The sequence below is a fragment of the Osmerus eperlanus genome, chromosome 5 (genome assembly GCF_963692335.1).
Source record: "Osmerus eperlanus chromosome 5, fOsmEpe2.1, whole genome shotgun sequence".
NCBI classification, from domain to species: domain Eukaryota; kingdom Metazoa; phylum Chordata; class Actinopteri; order Osmeriformes; family Osmeridae; genus Osmerus; species Osmerus eperlanus.
In genome coordinates this window covers 13065689-13082922 of record NC_085022.1, presented here as the reverse complement: position 1 = coordinate 13082922, position 17234 = coordinate 13065689, and the positions used below count along the sequence as shown (strand labels likewise).

General features: G+C 51.2%; 2 protein-coding genes across 2 annotated transcripts in view; both read left to right on the top strand.

The window, feature by feature from the left end:
* Nucleotides 1–209: 209 nt before the first annotated feature.
* Nucleotides 210–17234, top strand: part of kcp (kielin cysteine rich BMP regulator) — a 22288-nt gene continuing 5263 nt past the window's right edge. Inside the window, exons 1-31 of the mRNA XM_062461706.1 lie at nt 210–966; nt 1349–1881; nt 2240–2312; nt 3428–3669; nt 3770–3938; nt 9937–10010; nt 10186–10279; nt 10370–10452; nt 10570–10663; nt 10743–10822; nt 11029–11114; nt 11216–11306; nt 11422–11521; nt 11849–11934; nt 12022–12115; nt 12297–12446; nt 12662–12768; nt 12909–13002; nt 13100–13273; nt 13503–13585; nt 13701–13794; nt 13958–14140; nt 14287–14457; nt 14562–14735; nt 15071–15153; nt 15450–15540; nt 15659–15741; nt 15820–15993; nt 16295–16474; nt 16687–16951; nt 17082–17164. Of these exons, the coding sequence (XP_062317690.1) occupies nt 858–966; nt 1349–1881; nt 2240–2312; nt 3428–3669; nt 3770–3938; nt 9937–10010; nt 10186–10279; nt 10370–10452; nt 10570–10663; nt 10743–10822; nt 11029–11114; nt 11216–11306; nt 11422–11521; nt 11849–11934; nt 12022–12115; nt 12297–12446; nt 12662–12768; nt 12909–13002; nt 13100–13273; nt 13503–13585; nt 13701–13794; nt 13958–14140; nt 14287–14457; nt 14562–14735; nt 15071–15153; nt 15450–15540; nt 15659–15741; nt 15820–15993; nt 16295–16474; nt 16687–16951; nt 17082–17164 (4197 nt within the window). The 5' untranslated portion in view covers nt 210–857. The remainder of the gene's footprint in view (nt 967–1348; nt 1882–2239; nt 2313–3427; nt 3670–3769; nt 3939–9936; nt 10011–10185; nt 10280–10369; nt 10453–10569; nt 10664–10742; nt 10823–11028; nt 11115–11215; nt 11307–11421; nt 11522–11848; nt 11935–12021; nt 12116–12296; nt 12447–12661; nt 12769–12908; nt 13003–13099; nt 13274–13502; nt 13586–13700; nt 13795–13957; nt 14141–14286; nt 14458–14561; nt 14736–15070; nt 15154–15449; nt 15541–15658; nt 15742–15819; nt 15994–16294; nt 16475–16686; nt 16952–17081; nt 17165–17234) is intronic.
* Nucleotides 4272–9522, top strand: LOC134021170 (uncharacterized). Its single transcript, XM_062461707.1, has 4 exons — nt 4272–5936; nt 6056–6375; nt 6477–7675; nt 7791–9522. The coding sequence occupies exons 1-4, from the start codon at nt 5582–5584 to the stop codon at nt 7981–7983; spliced, it is 2067 nt and encodes a 688-aa protein (XP_062317691.1). The 5' UTR covers nt 4272–5581; the 3' UTR covers nt 7984–9522.

The window sequence follows — 17234 nt, the reverse complement described above, 5'->3', positions numbered from 1 at the left end:
ATGGGTGGTTGGGGGGGTGGACAGGGGAAGGCTGGGTCTTAAAGACCTAGGCCTACAATGGAGGCGGTTATAGGGGCACTTTTTTTAAATGTAAGAAACATGACAACATGAAACACCAATTCATTATTAGCCCTGCACTCACTATCTCTCGCTCTCTCTCACATACACACACACATGTCTAGGGGCTGGCTCCCCTCCAGTCCAGAACTCCAAACCAGGTTTTAGCTGATTACCAAAAGAGGGTCTTCAGGAATCAACAAGTCCACAGGAGTGCACAAGTCCAAAAAGAGAGAAAACAACGGAAGAAAAGAAAGGAGAGGAGTTGTCTGGGGAGTGGCAAGGGGCGTAAGTGGGTTGCTAACACCGAACAGACCACCCGACACCCGAGTGATGTTAATGCGAGCCAAGCTGGAGCAAAGACAGATCAGAACACCAACTGCATTTTTGCTGTTTACGGTCCAGAAATCGCGCTGTTCATCCCTATAAGAATGATGAAGATGCAAATCATCGAGTGTATCTAACGCACTATCCAGGACCTGCCTCTCCTTTGCGCTGTCTTTGTGTGGAAGTGAGAGTGAGCATGCCCCCGGGGGAATGTGTGGCGCTCCCTCCGTGACCCTGCGTGCGTCCAGATGTTTAGCCTTTTACCGACGGCCTCTTTGACAGAATATTCGGCGGCAACCGAGTGGAGGGCAGCTGTAACCGTGTTCCACACCGAGGATAGACTTTCTGTCGAAATAAACGATGTCAAGTTAATCATCATAGCAAACGCTTTGTCACACTTTAGGTAATCAAGGTAATATATTTTTGGCTTACTTTTATGTCCGAGTTGTCAGCAGTCTAATTGCTGCCCGAGAATGGATTATCTGTGGTTGAAGACCGTCCTATGCCTGGAGATAAGTGTGTGTGTTCTGTGGAGTGTTTCAGCGTCCCTACAGACCCATTCCAGCCGGAACCACGAGAATGGTAGGCTAAGCGACATTGGCTGAAATTGTACAAATAAGTAATTTATTTCTGAATATCGGATTTATTTAAACAATACATTGTTGTGACAGCAGTACAAATAGAGTACTCAAATGTTCTGTTATGGCCCAGTGAAGCAGTCATGTGTGAAGGAATGGAGAATCCTCCTGCCTTTGTTTCTCACACTCACACACTCATTCTGACCCAGAAACAAGGTTATCATCAGACATGGTCAGGACAAATTCATTTTTTGTATGTGTGTATGCGTGATCGGTTTCATAGACTTACAGATATGTTTGTTCTGGCTGTTAGTATTTTTCCGTTCAATTAAAATGTACATTTTTACACAGCTTAATCCTGACAGGCTCTTTCATTTGTCCCACAGTGATGGACCTCCTGGCTGCTCTTAACATGTCCCATCCTATCAAGGGAGTATCTAAGACCGAGGGAATGGAACCTGGAACTGTCGCTTTTAAATTCCGCATGCGTGCCCCCCACCTGACTCTCCCTCACCAATACTCCCTATCCCTGGCTTCCACACTACAAAGCAGCATGGGGGTGTACCTAGTGGGGCGTCAGACGGAAAACTCCTCTGCCACCCTGCTCTCCTTCTCCTCCTCCTCTTCCTCCCTCCTCTTACAGCTCTCGTCATCCACCCGCTCGAACTTCCTGCGTCTGGACTGCCATGGCTGCCTGGGGCTCACCAGCGTGTTCTTCCCAGGAGGGAGCCCTTTCTTTGGGGTTGGCTGGGTGCGGGTGGCCCTGGTGCTGGAGCCCGAGCGCCTGGCTCTGTTCGTAGACTGTAGAGAAGCGGTGGTTTTATGGAGGAGAGGAGAAGAGAAGATCAAGCTGGATCTACCCTCAGATCTGGTCGTCACACTAGCCAGCACACAGGGGGACAGCCACAGCAGGTTTACTGTGAGTGCTGTCTGTCACACACACACACACACATACACAAACTCACACACTCACATGCACACACAAGCAGTTTATTTTCTGTCTTTCTCCCCCCCCCCTACTCACACAACCAAGTTGAAGTGGTTAAAGTCATTCCAAAGTTTAAATACTGCCTGTTCTTGCTTTTGATAGGTGTGCTGAAAAGAGAGGTGGTCGTATGTTTTTGTCTTACAACGCAAGATATGGAAACTTTAGCGATAACTTATGCAGTAATAACACATACCTCCTAAACCACGTCTCTCCGCCCTATCTCCCTCCATCTCTCCATCCCTCTATCTCTCCACCTGTCTCTCCCCACCCTCACCCTTTATCTCTCCAGGGATATTTGCAGACAGCTGAGATCTCCACCCGGCCATATCAGAAGCGTCCGTGGAACTGTGACAATATAACAGGTACAACAATCTGTCAGATTAAATAGAGCAGTATTAATCTGGTGCTGTGCTCTGGGACCGAGCAACATCAATCGGCATCCTGTAAGTAATGGTACACTTCCATAGTCATTCTTGGCCGAAGTTCAAAATGTACATACGGAAAGAAAGCTCAAGCCTCAATATTGTCATAGTAGCTCCCCTGTGCCTGTAGATGCATAGTGTAGATGGAGGTTAGGGCATGTATGTTATACTGTTTGCAGTGTATAAAAGTGACTTGGCCTTCAGTTAGACACTTATAAAGGTCTCTTGGGCAGTTATGGTTCATGTGTTTGTGTATGTGTAGGAAGAGTAAAAAAAAACACGCTGAGAGGTTTTCCATCTGGGTTTGTGCCTAGGCCTTTAGATGAGAAAAGCACTTGCCCCCTCTTCAAGTTTCCTCTCCATGTTTATAAACTGGCCCCCACTCGCATTTCCTCTCTTGAAACGTACCCTCTTTCCTGACCTTCCGACTTTTTGTTTTGAATGTACACATCTCTGCAGTATTACGTTCTCAAGATGATTTGATCCTAAGTTAGCTGTTCGACCAAGGTAGCTGGCTGCTAATGCAGTGTGGTGTGCTAATGCAGACTCTGGACATGTCTGGTGATGAATGAGAAGTCCAAGCAGTAAATACAAATAATTAAAGGGGCTTAGAAAACAGATGGGTATGGGTCACATACTATGATCTTGCTCAACTCTGACCTCAGAGCGAGACCACACGGAACGAAGACACACCAATGTGTATATTTAGTTGTGTGTGCGTGTATGTGTGTTACACCCCAAGCATTGGGGTTCAGTGTAAGTGATATATTTGCTCCCTATGGGAATCCCCTTCTATTATTTGTTTATTTATTTGATCTAAAGTCTACTTTAGCTTTTTCCTCCCAGGATGTTCGCAGGGTTGTGAATGTTTTTATTAGATGCTGTGATTGCTGGTCTGGAGTAGAAAGACCCCCTAGTTCTCCAAATTCCCCCTCTTTTACATCTCGCTCTTCCTGTCTCTCTCTCTCTCTCTCTCTCTCTCTCTCTCTCTCTCTCTCTCTCTCTCTCTCTCTCTCTCTCTGCCTCTCTGAATGTTCTGTGCACCCCTCCCTCAGACAGTTGGAGTGAGAGGGAGCGACGCCCCCAACAAGATGTTGCTGAGGGCCAACCCCAGCTCCATCCCCAGGAGGCCAAGGAGCCTCAGGGTGACCAGCCCCACAGAGGTGTGGTCCTGGGGCCTCCTGCACCCCCTCAAGTGGGGCTGCCCAGCCCCCAGGCCCTGGGTGAGGAGAGGCTTAAGGGGCTGGAGGAGAGGCTGGAGGGGCTGACTCGAATGCTGGATATGGTCAAGGCCCAGGTAGAAGAACTGCTACCTATCTGGTCTTATTTCACAGCTTAGATGCTTCACACACTGTGTGCATACCTAGCATGCATTCTAAAGTCCTCTTTGTGTGTAGAATGTTGACCTGCAGGAGCGTGTGCTGTACCTGGAGGGCTGTGAGTGTGTGAGACGGCGGTGTGTGTGGGAGGGGCGTGAGGTGGAGGAGGGGCAGCGTTGGGAGACCCACCTGAACACTGTGTGTACCTGCACATCAGGACAGGTCGTCTGTGAGGCTACCACCCAGGGTGAGTACAGCTACGGTCATGACCCACCAACACGCACACACACACTCACACACACTCGTTCCCTAAATCACCCGACAAATGCAGTCATCCTATACATGCAGCCAACTTGTTTTCCGACTATCTCTTCTGAGCCTTGCTGCCTGATTGTTATTGAAGTGGAGGCCAGTTATCATGGTGACCCAACAGCCCCTTCCCCAGACGCTTGTGCGTCCTCCCCCTGCCGCAACGGTGGGACGTGTCTGACCAATGAAACCACAGGGTTCCACTGTTCCTGCCCCGCCCACACCACAGGACCTGTGTGTGATAGGCTGCTGAGACAGGTAGCTTGCTAACTAGAAAGGACCAGTCTTAACTAAACTAGACTAAACTAAACTAGTACATTCTAGACTAACACGTTAGTGTGTCACAACGCGTTTTACCTAGACTAGACTGTTAACCTAAACCACTACATTTCCCCCAGTATGCTGTGAAGTGTGTTAATCAAATAGTTGCAGTCTGTCTCTGCAGAACTGTATGTGTAGTATCTTTCTTTGTGTGGTCGAGTTGTGTCCGTTTATCAAGGAACTTCAGAAAACTGTGCCTAACAACTAGTCTGGTCATGACTAAACAGTTTGATTTATTTGGCAGGTCACAAGTGCCTTTGACAGGCTTGAGGTGGGTGCAGAAAAAGAGAGGTTTGGATCTGTTGTCTGTAGAGTTGCTGTAGAGTAGTGGTGTGTGTCTTAACTGTTAGCTGAGTTGGTCGTGTACAGTATAGTACAGATGGTCCGTCCTAGGGCAGTGCTCTTAGACGTGTTTGTAGTGCTATAGAACATAGTGCTGCACAGTATGGCTTGTATTGTATTGCATATTACCGGTAACCTGATGGTCTTGGTAGCCAGTATCATTGTTGTGCCTTTGTGAACAGACAGTTTGGCGTGTTGTTTCTGTGTGAACAGACAGTTTGGCGTGTTGTTTCTGTGTGAACAGTCAATTCTGGTGTGTTGTGTCTGTGTGAACAGTCAGTTCTGGTGTGTTGTGTCTGTGTGAACAGTCAGTTCTGGTGTGTTGTGTCTGTGTGAACAGTCAGTTCTGGTGTGTTGTGTCTGTGTGAACAGTCAGTTCGGTTGTGTTGTGTCTGATTGCAATCATCCAGTTCTGGTGTCGTATTGTTGGAAGATGAGGAGGGGTAAGAGGGCGTGTGTGTGTCCAATCCCCCCCCCCCTCCCCACTCCATCGCTGTGTCTAGGCTTGTTGGCAGCCCAGACCGCAGAGCAGCTGTGAGGGTCACAGGTCACCGCGGCAACGCTGGTCCTTCAACCCCACCTCTGGCCTTTGTGAGGACTTCTTATACTGCACAGGAAACACCACCAACAACTTCCTGTCTCTCAGTGCCTGCCAAGAGCAGTGCCTGATGGGAGCCTGCTGCTTCCGCCAGCCCAAACCTGGCAACCCTATCAGCTACAATCAACAGGACTATGATCGCCATGGATACAACATGTCCAACCTAGATGGTACTTTCAAGGAGTATGTCTCCGAATCCCATGGTCAAGAAGAAGACAGTTTCCATGGCAGCACAGACTTGAACTTGACTTGGCTGGACCCTCAAAGAAAGAGACAGGAAGAGAAAGAAGGGTAGAAGAAGAGAGAGAAGCCTTGCCGGCATGGATTGCATAGAGACAGATGATGGCTTCTCCTACACTTGCGAGCACCTACCTCTGTTCAAGTGTCAGGCTCGTCTACGAGCCCTCCGGGGAGAGAGGGAGGCTGTGAGTTTCTCCCCTGGCAAGAAGTGCTCCGAGGCGGGCTGCAGCGAGGGCTGCGGCTGCCTCTCTCACGGCCAAGCTCGGAGGTACGGAGAGACCTTCAGGCAAGGCTGCGAGGAGTGCGTGTGCACACAGGGCGGGACGGTGGAGTGTACGTGCACGCAGGCGACGCAGAGGAAAGAGATTCGAGACCTGACGCCGAGAGACAGGAAGCGCTATCAGAGGGCCATCAGGATGCTCCATGCCAGGCCAGGTATCCCTGTCACCTGACCTCACCTGCCTTTCAGATCTACACACATTACACAATTTTTTTTGTGTGTGTGTGTTTACCAGTTTTATGTATGTACTGTGTGTGTGTGTACATGTGTGTAGGTATGTGGGAGGGCTATGCCCAGATGAGAGCCGAGTTTGCCCCCCAGGCTGGAAACCACGCCTACTTCCTCCCCTGGCACCGCTACTTCCTCCGTCTGGTGGAGCGTGAGCTCCAGTCCTTGTCGTCATGCCAACTGGCTGTTCCCTACTTTGAGTGGACGGTCGACTCAGGCTCCCTGCTGTCTTCTGCTGCGTGGCAGGCTGGTCTCTTCGGAGGGGACGGGGCCCCTGGCTCCGACTGCGTCCCCCATCATCCCTTCCAAGGCTGGGCCTCGCGCTCCCGCTGGTCCCCCTGTCTCCGACGGAGCTTCAACACCTCGGTCTCCCGCTTCTATTCTAACCTCATATCCTGTAGAGCAAGTAGCCTGTGGTACAGTTCCAGTGCGTGACATTGCTCGTTGCTCTGTGTTGGTCCTGTCAGGTGTGGCTGCCAGACGCGGTAACCCTCCAGAAGCTGGTGAATCAGGGAGACTTCCAGCTCTTCTCCCAGACCCTGCAGACCTTCTCTGGCCTCTTCAGACTCTGGCTGGGGGGCCACATGGCCTCCCCCCTGGCTGCCTACGACCCCCTCTACCTCTCACACTCTGCCTTCCTGGACAAGCTGTGGACACAATGGCAGGAGAGGCATGGGCATAGGGACGGCCATGTTTTGGAGAGGGGCAAGGCTCATTTGCGTGGCCAGTACTCTGCCCGCCGGGGAAATGTCCGAATGAAACCATTTGGGGTTTCCCCTGACGACGTGATGTCATCAAAGGAACAGCTGTGCGTGGTGTACGTACCCATAACCCTCGGCGCTCCCTGTAATGTGACCTCCTCACAGAGACAATCCCAGCAAGGCCACAACACAGACGCCAGGCCGCACAACGATAACAAACAGCCGTCTAATTTCAACCATGTCGGTTTGGACCATAATGGGTTCGACCACGGTGGCTATGACGTCAGTGGTTTTGACAGCAGTGGCTGGGACCGCCAAGGTTACGACAAGGATGGTTTTGACCACGACCATATTGACAGAGAAGGATATGATGTCTCTGGGTACAACCGCTACGGGTTCAACCGCTCCAACCTCACGTGGTTTGGGATGAGGTGGGACGGCATGTTTATGACAGGCAACAACAGGGACAGAGAGGATGGAGAGAGAGAAAAGGAGGAGGAGAAAGAGGGCGATAAAGAGGAGAGAAGAGAAGAACAGAGAGCCAAGGTCATGTCAGAGCTCTTCGTGGATGGCGGCTACAGCACTTACGGTTTTGACCCTTTTGGTTTGGACCGTGGCGGTTTCGATGTGTTTGGGTTTCGACCAGACGGTTACGACAAAGACCGCTGCAACTGGTTCTTTGACGGGCCACACTATCTACGCTTCTACTTCCATACCATGCAACAGTTGAGCTCGACCAATCCCCAAGCTCTAAACCACATCACACGTACCTGCCCCCCTATCACCTCCCTTCCCGGGCACTGGCTCAGTCAGGATTGGATGGCTCTCGACCCTAAGCAAGGCTATGCTCTCATTGGTCAGCCACAGAGGGAGTGGGTAGAACCAAAACCTCCTAAAGTTCATCCTTCCATGGTGACATTGTCAAGGCCAGTGGATGTCTGGCTGCCTGTCACCCCTGACCTCAGGTAACCATTTAGGTTAGCTAAAAGGGAAATCCTCTTAGTTTCCAATACGTAGAAAGCAAGACAACTTTGACAGCATTGTGACATCATTTCCTCTTTGTTGGACCGCTGTGTCTAGGTTTTGTTTTGAGCTGCACTGGTTTTCCGGCTGTCCTCTTGGCTCCGCGCCAGTGACCTGTCCTGACCTTTGCCGAGAGGCCCGTTGCCGTGGTTACCGCGAGGCAGAATGTCGTGTGCGTAGCTGCGGTTCCTGCTTCATAGAGTGGTTGGATCCAATCAGTGGCAGCCATGTCATATGTCAGGACTGGTGACCATTGGCCGCATTCCCGCTGTCACTCAAGAAGTGTGACCAGTGTGGACGAAAAGACAACAGAAATTCGAAACCTCCCTAAGCTACCAATGTCAAACCAGGTTGATATTTCACAGACACTATGAAGATATGAAATGGTGAATGAATCAGTGAGGCTGAAAGAAATGATGGATTGGTTGGTTTCCATGGTGACTTTGTGGTCTACTGGTCAAGGTCGAGGTCTTCCTCTGGTTCATCTCTACCTCAGGGACAAAGAGAATTTCCATGCAGGGGTGGAAACAGATAGCCTGGATTCCACATGACTGCTGTATTTAGGCTTTGATCATGTACACAGCCTTGGCTTGCACAGTGAACCACTCAGACACATATAAAGGAATGCAGAATCAGGGTTTCCACTACAAAATGTATCAGTTTTATATGGCAGTTTTGTAGGTAACTCTAAAGGGATTGACAATCAAATCCAAAGATTGACACATAGTTGTTGCCTAATGCATTCTGTGTAATTAAACTCACATAATGGATTGATTCGCACGCACACAGACACACATATGGCATACAGAAATACACTCCGACACACACGCACACACACACATGCAGATACACAGTCCCAGAGTACTGTCAGCACAATGGGACTCTTCAATCATGTGTACACTATGGAAACCTATTTCCTATTGTGTAGGAAAGTAAACAAACACATCCCTCTTTTCTTTCTCCTTTCAGTCTGGAACGGCCTACTATGTGCTGTCTAGCCTCTCTGTCTCCTCTTTCTCTCTCTCTCTCTCTCTCTCTCTCTCTCTCTCTCTCTCTCTCTCTCTCTCTCTCTCTCTCTCTCTCTCTCTCTCTCTCTCTCTCTCTCTCTCTCTCTCACTGTCTCTGCCTCTCATCCCTCTCTCGCTTAATTGTTTCTGCATGTGTTTGTTACACGACACCGATGGCACCCTGCCGACACACTCACTCACACACCCACCCCGCACAAACGCACACCACGCACACACACACACACACACATACACACACAGACTTTGATGTGTTGCATGCTCGGTTGACTAGAGGAAATGCCTGTTAGATGCTGGCACAGTGGGCAGCCCCGCTAGCCTCTCTGTGATTATTCACTGACACACATACACACACACAGACACACACACAGACACACACATCTCCCAGTCTGTGTCTTCATTAAAGAGATTGCTCACTGAACTGTCTGATGTTTAGCTTGTCTGGTCTAGTCTTTACAGGAGGAAGAGTTCACGATGAGACCACAGAAACATAATGAGCCCCATACAGTGAGACCTCAAATACTCTCTACCATACAGAGACCGCGTCTCTCTCTCTGTGTCTCTCAAAATATCTCTCTCAATCATGTTTTAATGGAGTTACAGGGTTAGTCTCTCTTGCGGAGAACTGCGGACCTCTCGGTCACAGTCCATGAAAGAAAATTGTGTGTGTGTGTGAATGTGTGTGTGTGTGTGTGTGTGTGAGAAAGGGTGTTACACGAGGAGCATGTTGTTCTGTCATTACTGGCAGGAGAGCTCAGCCAGATGTTCCCCTAGTAACCCAGAGAGAGACCAAGAGAGAGAGGGGAGAGAGAGACAGAGAGAGAGAGACAGAGAGAGAGAAATGGAAAGAGAGGAATCAGGAGTCAACAGCTGGGAACATTCAAAGGCACCTCCACAATACTTTGGTTGTTGGATATGTTAACACACACACTGTAACAGTACCAGCTGTGAGAACACACATACTGTACATGCTGCATTATAATAAAGCTGGATTGGTTAAACTCCCCACCTGCGGTATCAAGCACTTACAAGTGCTTTTCGCTGGTGTAGCTGGCTTAGGCAATGAAGGTGAAACCTCACACAGGTTAAGGGGGGAAGTGACAACTGACCAGCACACTGATATATGTACATACATATACATACTGTAGACACCTCCGTAATGTACTGTCTTTCTCAAGGTTGTCATTTGGATGGCCGGCCCCATAATACCTCCTTCAACACCATCGACGGCTGTCAGACCTGTGACTGCAACGTGAGGTTAAGTGCATGCACACGATCCTCGCACCCAAGCCCTGTCTAAAGTGCCACCCTCAAGCTGTTCTGGTTCCCCTTTCTCTCTCTCTTTCTTTCTTTCTCTCTCACTCTCCCTTTCTCTCTTAATCTCCCTTTCTTTCTTTCTTTCTCTCTTTCTCCTTTTCTCCCAACAGGGTGGTAATAAGCGGTGCTCCACCCCTCCCTGCCCCTCACTTGACTGCAGGGAGCAGGAGACGCCCCCTGGAGAGTGCTGCCCTCGCTGCAGGGGTTAGTACCGATGTGCACCGCCCACACACCCGCCTGAGACTGGGACGATTTGCCGTGACTGACTGCCATGCGTGTCGTGTCCTTGTGTAGGATGTGTCCATACTGGCATCAGGTACGACCACGGAGCCAAGTGGAGACCGGTGGAGAGCCCGTGCAGTGTCTGTGACTGTGAGGTTAGTCTCTCCTGTGTGGGTCTCCCTCTGTCGCCCGGCACCTCGAAGGTTGACTGGTGTCTCCTTGTGTTCGTCTCCTGACCCCTGACCCCTGTTTCCCTGCTCTTCCTGGGGCAGGAGGGCCGTGTTCGCTGTGAAAAGGAGCAGTGTCGCCCCACCTGTAAGAACCCCGCCCCCCCGCCCCCCAACTCCTGTTGCCCTGTCTGCCATGGTAAGTGTGTGTGTGTGCATGTGTGGCCGTGTTTGTGTAAGTGTGTATATGCCAAGTTGTGTGTCCTTGTGTGTTTCAGGCTGTGGGCTGAATGGCCATGACTTCCGCAATGGAGCAGTGATCCCAACAGGAGACCGCTGTCAGGAGTGTGTGTGTGTGGTATGCCATTCTTTATACTGGATGTTCATTGTGTGTGTGTACATGTGTGTGTTTTCCTGCATCTATATACATATAAGGATATGTGTGTCGTTTTCCTGCATCTATATACATATAAGGATATGTGTGTCATTTTCCTGCATGTACCTATATACATAAGGATATGTGTGTCTCAAACTCTAACTTGTGTTTTTCTCTGGCTATCCCAGAATGGAGATGTGGTGTGTTCCCCGCTCCACTGCCCCGCCCCTGCTTGTCAAAACCCTGTGCATCGCCCCGGAGACTGTTGCCCACGGTAACCGACCGGTTGCGGTCGCAACCAGTGACACCCTGAGCAGCACAGCTTTGGCTGCAGGTGAGGGTTGCCTCCAGTCTGACTCCAGTCTCTCTCTGCAGGTGTGAGCAGTGTGACTTTGACTCCCAGGTGTTTCTGGATGGACAAACCTTCCCCTCCAGGACAGATCCCTGCCTACGCTGCCAGTGTTTAGTAAGCGACGAGTGTGTGTGGGTGTGTCTGCATGTGTGTGTGTACATGTCTGTGAGATTGTTTTACGGCCAAAAAGTCCAAGCTAGCAGGTCATAATGTTCCTTGCGTCTGGCAGGCCGGCCAGGTGTCGTGTGAGAGGGTGGACGCCTCGTGTCCCCCTCTGTCCTGTAGCCACCCAGCCAAGACCAGCGGAAAATGCTGCCCCACCTGTGACAGTCAGTGCGTTTATGTGTCTCATACTACACTATAGCTGTATTACAACATCCCCGTGTGACTTGTAAAAGTGTGGCACAAGCGCCAATGTCAGCCTTTCATTCTTTCTCTCTCCTTTTTCATGTCATCCAAGTCTGCGATGATGTCAAGTTGTATTTCGTTTTTTTTTTTTTACAAGCAATGTCACAAAAGGCTCCACATACACCCATACAACTGCACCCAAGCCGAGCTTAAACCCATAAGAAAAAACTCGGGACCCAGGATGGTCCTAAATGATATCAGCTCATTTTCTAGTGATTCTTATTGAGGATCGATGGTTGTGTTTGCAGTGTGTGAATATGAGAGGAGGGTGTTTGATAACGGGCAGGTGTTTAACCCAGCGGGCAGCGGACCTTGTCTTCAGTGCAGGTGCAAGGTGAGTGCAGAACACGCACACACAAACGCATACACACCCACGGACGTACCGTGATCTGCATGCACATTTGGGGTGTGTGTTCCTCAGGATGGATATGTGAGGTGTCACGAGGAGAGGTGTCCGCCAGTGCTGTGCTCCAACCCTATCAGAGACCCTCAGCTCTGCTGCCCCATCTGCAAAGGTTCACACACACACACCCACACACACACATGCACACACCAGCACTAACACACGCAAGCACACACGTTCATACACGGACACACGCGCGCACACACACTAACTGGCACACACACACACAGGACATACAAAAATGACATATTTTCTAGTTCACACGTCACAGTCGAGCCCCTCTGTCCTGGCAGTGTGTGTGTTGGAGGGTGTGGAGTATGAAGAGGACTCTCAATGGCAGCCTGACGGCCCCTGTTCCACCTGCTCCTGTCTGAACGGAGAGACAGTGTGCACACACACGCAGTGTCCCCCGGTTACCTGCCTACACCCCACCAGGAGCAAAGGTACGTGTGTGTGTGTCTAATTGTGTGGGTGTGTACGCGGGAGAGCGAGGGTGTCTGTGCGTGAGAGAGAGAGAGAGAGAGAGAGAGAGAGAGAGAGAGAGAGAGAGACTTGAGCGTGTACGTGTGTGTGAGAAGGAGAGACTGTGAGTGTGCGCGAGAGTGAGAGACTGAGCGTGTGCGTGTGTGTAACTCCATCCCCCCCTCTCCTTCGCTAGGCTCCTGTTGCGCTGTGTGCGAGAGCTGCTCGTTTAACCAGCGTATCTATAGAAACGGACAGACCTTCTCCACCCCTGACAGACCCTGTCAGACCTGCAGCTGTGTGGTGAGAACAGATCTCAAACCACCTCCTAGTCCTATCATAGGAAGGGATGGAGCTGCTGCTCTACTGATCGACTCCATCCAGTTTTCAGATCTGCAGACAGTGATTAAAGGAACTCAATGTGCTCTCTGCTGCCCCCTCAGGATGGTACAGTGAAGTGTGAGAGATCACCTTGCCCACCAATGAACTGTTCGAACCCAAACACTCCTCATGGAGAGTGTTGCCCTAAATGCCCGGGTAACCCGCCCTGCAAACCCAACTACACACACTTACACACACACTCACACACAAACAGAATGATACTGTGTCTAGACATGTTTGATGTGTTTTCCAGACTGTTCCTTTGAGAATCGCGTGTTTGTGGATGGCGAGGCGTTCCCCAACCCTGTGAGTGCGTGTGAGGACTGCGTGTGTGAGGAAGGGCGGGTCCAATGCCACCCCTCCGAATGCCCCCGCCCTCATTGTAACGCCCCCCTCCCTGGCACCTGCTGTCAGAACAACTGCAACGGTATGCTCTCTCTCTCACACACACACACATGCACGTACACACACCCGCTTACACAAGTACATACATACACACACACGCACCAACACACTCATTCACACACACACACACACACATTCTGAAGTCCAGTCGTCCAGTCATCCAGTCATCGAACCTTTTCCTGTATGCCATGTCACAATAGTGTGGTATGTCAGCCATGGTGTGTGTCCCAGTGATTGGTGCTCCTCTACAGGTTGTCGTTATGCGGGAAAGGAGTACCCCAATGGACAGGAGTTCCCACACCCTTCAGACAAGTGCAGGACATGCCACTGCATAGTGAGTCTACTCACCGTGTTTGTTTACTGCCTTTCTGTACACATTTCCCAGGTTTGTTTCCAGTTATAGTTGGTCAGTTTCTCACCGTGTGTGTGTGTGCTTGTGTTTGTTGTAGAATGGTAACGTCCAGTGTTTGATGAAGAGGTGCCCCCCACTGCAGTGCTCCAACCCTTACATGCAGCCTGGAGAGTGCTGCCCCCAGTGTCCAGGTAGGAAAGTGCAGGCAGGGAGAGAGCCGTGAACAAGGGTAGGAAGCTACCACCGACTATTAGGATCCACCCCCAGCCTGGCGGGTTAGAGGAGTGTCTCAGTACCTGGATTGGAGTTCACCCCACCTATTCTTTAATCCCCCCCCACACACACACTTCCAAGCTCCCCCTGCAGATTGTGTTTACGAGGGCGGACCGTACAGACACACACAGCGCTTCTATGACCCCGCCGACACCTGCCGAGCATGCCTGTGCACCAACGGGACTGTCCACTGCCAACGCAAGCCCTGCCCACTGGCCACCTGCTCCCACCCAATCACACAGGAGTGCTGTCGGACATGTGATGGTAAAACGCAAATGATTACGCACAACGCCCACAACAGTGTTGCGAGATTACGTTCACGTCACATATTCATTCAGCAAATACTTTCAGAGCACATGATTGTATGATGTTCCACACTTGCCATGCCTGTGTGTGTGTGTGTCTGCCAGGCTGCCAGTACGAGGGCCAGGAACACGCCAACGGGGCGTCCTGGAGGGATGTGTCCGACCCGTGCGGAGTGTGTGTGTGTCGGGAAGGCTCCATCCACTGCGAGAAAAAGCCCTGTCCACAAGTCTCCTGTACCTTCCCCGTGCAGGGCGAGTGCTGCATGGAATGTCGTGGTGAGGCTACCCCCCCAACCCTCACCTCTTCCCCCAACACCCAGCTCCACCAGCCTGGCTCACCCTAACCCTCTTCTGGGTGTCTGTCCCTGGGTGCCTTACAGGCTGTCTATTCCACGGTCAACTGCTTCCTGACAGTTTTGAGTTTGTCTCTGAGGATGACCCGTGCTCTGTTTGCTCCTGCGACCGAGGGGACGTCCAATGCACTGAGCTGTACTGCTATAACGAGTGCACACACCCCTACAGGCCTCCCGGTAGCTGCTGTGGGGAGTGTAATCGTATGTACACACACTCACACACACACGTGCGGTCATAGACACGCCCACGTACACAAACACTCACTAACACACACACGTGCGGTCATAGACACGCTCGCATGCACACCAAACGAACACATACACTCTGTACATGTACACATGCAGTCATACACACACTCTCAAACATGCACACATTCACAATCACACTCCCTCACGTACGCTGGACACACACACACAAACACATGTGCCCACTCTCACACACAAAGACACTCGCACAAGCTTCAGTTCCACTTTAATAATACTCGTAATAAGTGTCTTGCATTCTCAATATATGTGGAAATATTGTCTCTTGACAGGCTGTTTCCATAACAACGTGATCCTCACCAGTGGTCAGTCCATCACTGACCCCAGTAACCCCTGCTCAGAGTGCACCTGCCAGGTAACACACACATATACACTTACATACACACACACACCACACAAATGATAGATCACCAGCATCGACAAGCAATCCAAAAACTGTTTTCAAACACCCTCCAAAAATCCTGTACCCTATAATGCAGACTATAATATATCATATCCTACTTCCTAAAATACATCCTTCCTGTGATGTATCCTACAGTAGATCCTATATCCACATCTAACATCATCCTGTAATCATGTAGACAGGCTTCTAACCCTCTGTCTTGTGTGTAGTTTATGTGAGTCATGTCCGGTGTTTGTGTTTCATTGTAGAGCGGTTCGCTGAGGTGCGGGCCGAAGCCGTGCCCCCCAGCCCACTGCCCTCACCCAATCACCAGCTCCTGTGCCTGCCCTGTCTGTGAAGGTACCACCCTCACTCCCCTGAACCGCATGCACTGCATGGGTCTGTCTGTCTGTTTGTTCTAACTTACTGTGTGTGTGTCTGTGTGTGTGTGTGTGTGTGTGTGTGTGTGTGTGTGTAGGTTGTCTGTTTGAGGGAGGGACCTACGCTGATGGACAGCTGTTTCCTGCAACCAGAGCACGGTGCGAAGACTGCACATGCACAGTGAGTGTGTTCGGGGACGAAGCTCGGGGGGGCGAGGGTCAGTATCATCCTAACACACACGTTGTGTGTACGTGTCAGAGGGGGCAGGTGGTGTGTGTGAAGAGGAGGTGCCCGGCGGTGTCGTGCCCCCACCCTGCCGTGGACGGCTGTGAGTGTGGGGTGTGTGACGGATGTCGCTTCCACGGACGGGATTGCACCAACGGGGAACGCTTCTCTGACCCTGCAGACCAGTGTCAGCGCTGCACCTGCCTGGTACGCCACACACACACACACACACATACATACACATACACACACACAAAGGTGGTTGGATCTCACATGTAAAATACATGTGAGATCCAACGGGCATATACATAATACATATATTATATGACTTACAGTAATACTGTAGTGGTAGTAGCCTAGCTGATCAGATGATTTCAATCAGAACCTCAGAGTCATTAGAGTAAGACTGTCAGATAGGTTAGCCATGTAAACCATCAGCTATTGTCAGGACACGTCTTGATGTCCCTGGTGTGTGTGTGTGCGTGCGTGCGTGTGTGTGTGTGTGTAGAACGGGGGCGTGGTGTGTGTGTCCGTACCGTGCCCGGCCGTGGCGTGTGCTTCTTCCGTCACCCCCTCGGGGGAATGCTGTCCCGTGTGCAGTGGGGTGTGTCTGTACCAGGGGAACGAGCACCAGTCTGGGACCTCGTTCACCCCCACCTATGACCCCTGCTCCACCTGCACCTGTCTGGTGAGTGGCCCGATGACCCCCCACCTCCCCTCCCACTGCAGAGTCCCTGAGCGCCAACCCTGGATGTTTTCCAACTCCTCTTTTCACATCTGTTTTTGTCTTTTCGCTCTGTATTGTCTCTGTCTGTATCTCTATGGCTCTCCCTCTACCTCCCTCTCTCTATCTCTCTCTGTCTCTCTTTATGTCTCTCTCTCTCCTCCCCCCTCTCCCAGAACGAGGTGGTGAGCTGTCAGAGGAAGCCCTGTCCGTCACAGTGTTCCCACCCAGTCCCAGCGGGGGGCTGCTGTCCCGTGTGTGACTCCTGTCTGTACGAGGGCCTGGTCCAGCCCCATAGGAAGACCTTCTCCTCCACACACAACCCCTGCCAGCGCTGCACCTGCATCAGGGGCACCGTCACCTGCGTGCCCCTCCTCTGCCCCCCCACCCCGTGCGCACAGCCCCGCACCCCCCCGGGAGAGTGCTGCCCCCAGTGCACAGGTGCCGCTCAGCGTGTTCTGTGTGGGTTTGTTTGTGTGTGTGTGTGTGTGGGAGGGAGGGAGGGGGTGATTGTATTTACGAGAAGCGCGTCAGAGATCTGAAGACGTGTGTGTGTGTGTTTGTCCGTCAGTGTGTTTGCTGGATGGCCAGGAGTACAGTGATGGACAGCTGTGGACACGGACCTCCAACCAGTGTTCCACATGCTCCTGCAAGGTGAAAGCCCACTTTTAAATACACTTGGGGGAGGGGGGGGGGGGTGTATTTAGAATGTATTGAGGTCATT